Source organism: Phytophthora parasitica, assembly GCF_000247585.1.
Source record: "Phytophthora parasitica INRA-310 unplaced genomic scaffold supercont2.1, whole genome shotgun sequence".
In the NCBI taxonomy this organism is placed as follows: Eukaryota; Oomycota; class Peronosporomycetes; order Peronosporales; family Peronosporaceae; genus Phytophthora; species Phytophthora nicotianae.
In genome coordinates this window covers 1,362,811-1,366,801 of record NW_008634126.1, presented here as the reverse complement: position 1 = coordinate 1,366,801, position 3,991 = coordinate 1,362,811, and the positions used below count along the sequence as shown (strand labels likewise).

Here is a 3,991-nt window from a genome sequence, read left to right as displayed (position 1 = left end):
GTGATATTTTTCAAGTTCTGATTTTGTATGTGTTCATCAGTTAATTTATTAAGATCTCAAATCGTGGCTCTTCCATCTCTGGAACAGCGTGTTGGCGTAACCGGCGTCATTCAACGCATCATCGAGCTTCTTAATGTCGAACATGTTCTTTCCGGCCAGCCTCTCTTCGTCTTCGTGACCCCTCAGAAACCGCTGCACACCGAGACTCTCACGCAGCATTTCGGCTTCTGCAATCGCCACCTTGGACACAGGCCCGCGCAATACCGCAACCCGCAGGGTGGCCTTCCTTCCCGCCCGCCGCTTAAATACCGGTATATCGGTGTGTACCGATTTGATTGCGGAGAGTTGTAGAAAATAGCAAACTGTAAATAGTGGTGTCTATGGCGAAGGAGAAGCCCGAGCGCGAAGCCGTAGGTGCTGCTATTGCGCAACGACATTTTCCCCCGGCTCTTAAGTACCCTGAGAGAAAGAAGTACACGCTACTATCGACGTGGTTTGCGTATCCTACTCTGACGTGGGCCCCAGAGTGTCTAACGCCTACTCGAAAGCCTAAATGCATTGTTCAAGACTGTCCCTGTGAACCGAAAGTCAAAGAGTACATGCAGCGCACTGTACTGGACGTAAACGGTATTGTATTATGCAAGGTATACATGCTCCGGTTTGTCGGGTCGTTCGTTTTCTACTATTGATGAAGATTACATATCCTCGTCAAAAGTGCTGCTTCTCAACTTTCCTTACTTACTAACTTACAAAAGCGGCATCTTTGTAGAAATATTTGACATTATATTTGACAGTATGCTGACGACGAAGGGTATTGCAGGTGCAGTAAGTAACATTAACCTGCGTCGGCAAAAGCGATACTATCGTTTATTGGCATTTGCAGGCGTGGCAGTGGAGATACGTCGCGCAGTAGAGGCCGCGTATGCATCACCTCTTCCACCAACAGAAGAGCAGCATATAGATAAGAACGTGTGTATGGACTCTGAAACGCTAAGAAATATTTGGCTAACTCAAACTAACATTTACGCCACCCTCTTGTGAGGCCCAAATGGCCGATATAGTATGGAATTGTGCCATTAAGCTTGATCACTCGCAGATATTTTGCAGCAAGCTAAAGGTTCATGGCGCTATAACACAAAAATTCAACCTGGTAGCATTCGACGTTTGTTACTAGTTCAAAATGAGGTAGGGCAAATAATGGGAAGAGCATTAACCCGTTCTGAAAATCATGCCGAAACAGAAACAGTTTTGCGAGCACTTAGCGAAATAAAAAATGAAGCCTAATGTCGACGGAACTCGGGTATGCGTTTGCGAAAATTCTAATGTGGACCGCAATCTAGTCCAGAAAGTCTTCGGCGAGGCAGGCGCTGCCAAACAAGATTCATTTCATGTTATTCAACGGTTTACTGAGAAAGTTAAAGAACCTGCCAAACGAAAGTGGCTGACTGGGGAATTATCGGCAGCAATTTACGATATCGAGCACAATCTTCGCGGGGATATGGAGGCAATAGTACAAAAGGCGTTAGCAAGTATCGCACAGTCTAGCGTAAATGTGAAAGAATCCGAGTGGAAGCGGTGTATAGCTAGTAATTTGGAGCAGATTTGGAGTGGAGATATGTACTTGAGCGATAATCAGTATGTAGATGAAAGCGGAAGCACCCGAATAGTTTCGACCAGTCAGCTAGAAGCGACTCACTCGAAGTTGCGCAAGTTACTTGATCGTGTTATGTCAGTCCAAGTTGGTCTTCGCATCCTTGATATTTTCATCTTACAGGTACGGAATGCAATACTTGCAATAGGCTAACTCAGTTTTGAAAATTAAATGGTCTTCGTGTAGCACAACTTGAAGACAGGAGCAAGACACCACCGCAACCCAGCTTACCCAAGCTCAGACTTCATGACTGTATGTCAAAGTGCACTGCTGTGAAGGGTGTCCTCCCAGATATACCACAACTCGAATACATGCACAAACTGCTGTCATACAAACCTAACATAGGCCAGCCTCTCCAGATGTATCGTCCTGATGGAGACCACCTCCCACTTAGTCAGACATGGGAGCGACTGTATAGAATGGTTCCTCTCAACGTGCAGCGCATGGAGGTCACGCTTCTTCGTCACACGACTCGCACTACTGACATCCGCGATTTGCTAACATGAGTTCACGTCAAGGACAAACCGCTGTCAGAAATGCAGTTTGTGAAGCTGTTAGGTCTTGAGCCGGAATACGATGCTGCGGAGGAGATTTCGTCGAATGAGTTTGCGCTGTTGAAGGAACTGCGTTCGGCTCAGCTAGCATCCAAGAGGCCGTGGGCGGAGTGTGCCACTGTCGCAACAGTATTGTTCAACACAGCTGTACTGCAACTCACTAATCCATGCCTCGATTTAAAGAAAAGAAATCCGGGCTGTGTCTAAGCGACTCGACGCAATAGACGAACAGTTGAGAAAGCATCATGGTCAATCAGCAACGGCGAACATTTTGTTTTCAACTAAACAAGGTGTCATCAACGATGACAAGGTTTCTATTGACGAAGCGAGCGATGAAACGCATATTTGCAATGGTGCGTGATGCTTTTGGCGTGAGTAAGAAGAAGCAAGTTTACTACAAGGTGTATGGTTTTGCATCCAGCGTGTGCTCCAATATTTCGGCTAAGTCAAAACTACACCTCCTCCGTCAGTGGGAGTGGTTGAAGAGATCCGAAAATCGCAGTAAAAAGAGAAAAAAAAAACGAAGTCAATCTAGGGCCAGCAAGTTCGATAGAGAGAGTTAGAGCGAGTAGCGAGCTATCTGCAGAGCCTGACGACGAGCGTACGCCAAGCGCTGAATCTGCACTCGATACACGCACACAGGCAGCTGAGCTGCCTTCCATTGAAGAAAGTAATGTTAACAGCCCTTCATACGCGACAATGTCAGCTCCAACTATTGGTATGCTTGAGCCGGCAATATATTTACCGTCAACCGCTGTACCCCCGCCTTGCTACCTGCCACATTGCAAACGTTGCCTGTTTTGAATATTGCAACACTCGATTACCTAAAAACAGTGGCCGCGGCAATACCGAAGGGCTCACGTGGCAAATGGCGTTTGATTCATAACGAGTACCTTCGCTTGAATCAGGAGTCGTCGCTGACGGAGAATGCACTACGTTGTAGACTTCGCGATAAACCTGAAAAACGCACTCTACTGGGAACGGATACACTCCCTCTGCAAACAACACCAAACACAGATTTTTCAGCAGTTGAACCCGTTAGAACACCCACTGAATCGAATAAAAGACCCCTCCAGCCTGTAATAGCTGTTGCGCCCGCAAACGGCAGTGCGGTCCGTCCAGTAACAACACGCAGTGTGAGCAGCGCAAAAAAAAACAATCGGTGCTGACATCTCTTCGTATTTTACTCAGGGTTAACTGTAGAGATAGTGAGCCATCTTATTTCTAAAATGCACAAACAACTGCAGGCGCCACAAGTTAGTTAGGCTGTTAATAATGAGGAAATATTCAATTGCGCACCTACGGCTCTCCAGCTTCATCGGCTTTGTTTAACTTCCTTGCATGTCCATTTACTGTAGACTTGAGCTTCGCAGCTAAAACAATGTATGTAGTGGTTGATCGTACTCGTCAGCAGCTTATCTCACTCCGTTTCGCTGTTCAAGCGATCCCTGGTGTCGATCTCACCGTCATTCTGTTTAGATCTGTCTAGTAGCAACACACACAAAGCAACAGTAGTCAGCATCGCCCGGGTCAAAGGCTGTGGACTACCCACAGGAAGGAGCGTCACCTACAAAGTGTAACAGCGTCGGCGTGGCACCCCGATTGTTTGTCTCTGAGCTCTGTGGTTGGGACTTGAGGATATCATGGTGCTGGAGTGTTTTTATACTTTGTATTCGTAATAAAAAAGGGATGTCACAAGATGTACTGAACAAAAAGCAGGACAAGTTAAAGGTCATGGACGGTGAGTAACGATCTATCAGGTGAAAAGAGGTCCCGGGACACCCCC

At 46.6% G+C, this 3,991-nt stretch overlaps 2 protein-coding genes across 2 annotated transcripts; both read left to right on the top strand.

Annotated features, from left to right (window-relative positions):
• Window positions 1-380: 380 nt before the first annotated feature.
• PPTG_20717 (hypothetical protein) lies at window positions 381-1,041 on the top strand (the record flags this gene model as incomplete). Its single annotated transcript, XM_008892915.1, has 2 exons — window positions 381-627; window positions 884-1,041. 2 exons carry the CDS (start codon window positions 381-383, stop codon window positions 1,039-1,041), a joined length of 405 nt encoding a protein of 134 aa, XP_008891163.1.
• A 232-nt stretch (window positions 1,042-1,273) lies between these two features.
• On the top strand, window positions 1,274-1,927 carry PPTG_20716 (hypothetical protein; the record flags this gene model as incomplete). Its single annotated transcript, XM_008892914.1, has 2 exons — window positions 1,274-1,774; window positions 1,838-1,927. The coding sequence occupies 2 exons, from the start codon at window positions 1,274-1,276 to the stop codon at window positions 1,925-1,927; spliced, it is 591 nt and encodes a 196-aa protein (XP_008891162.1).
• Between the last annotated feature and the right edge of the window lie 2,064 nt (window positions 1,928-3,991).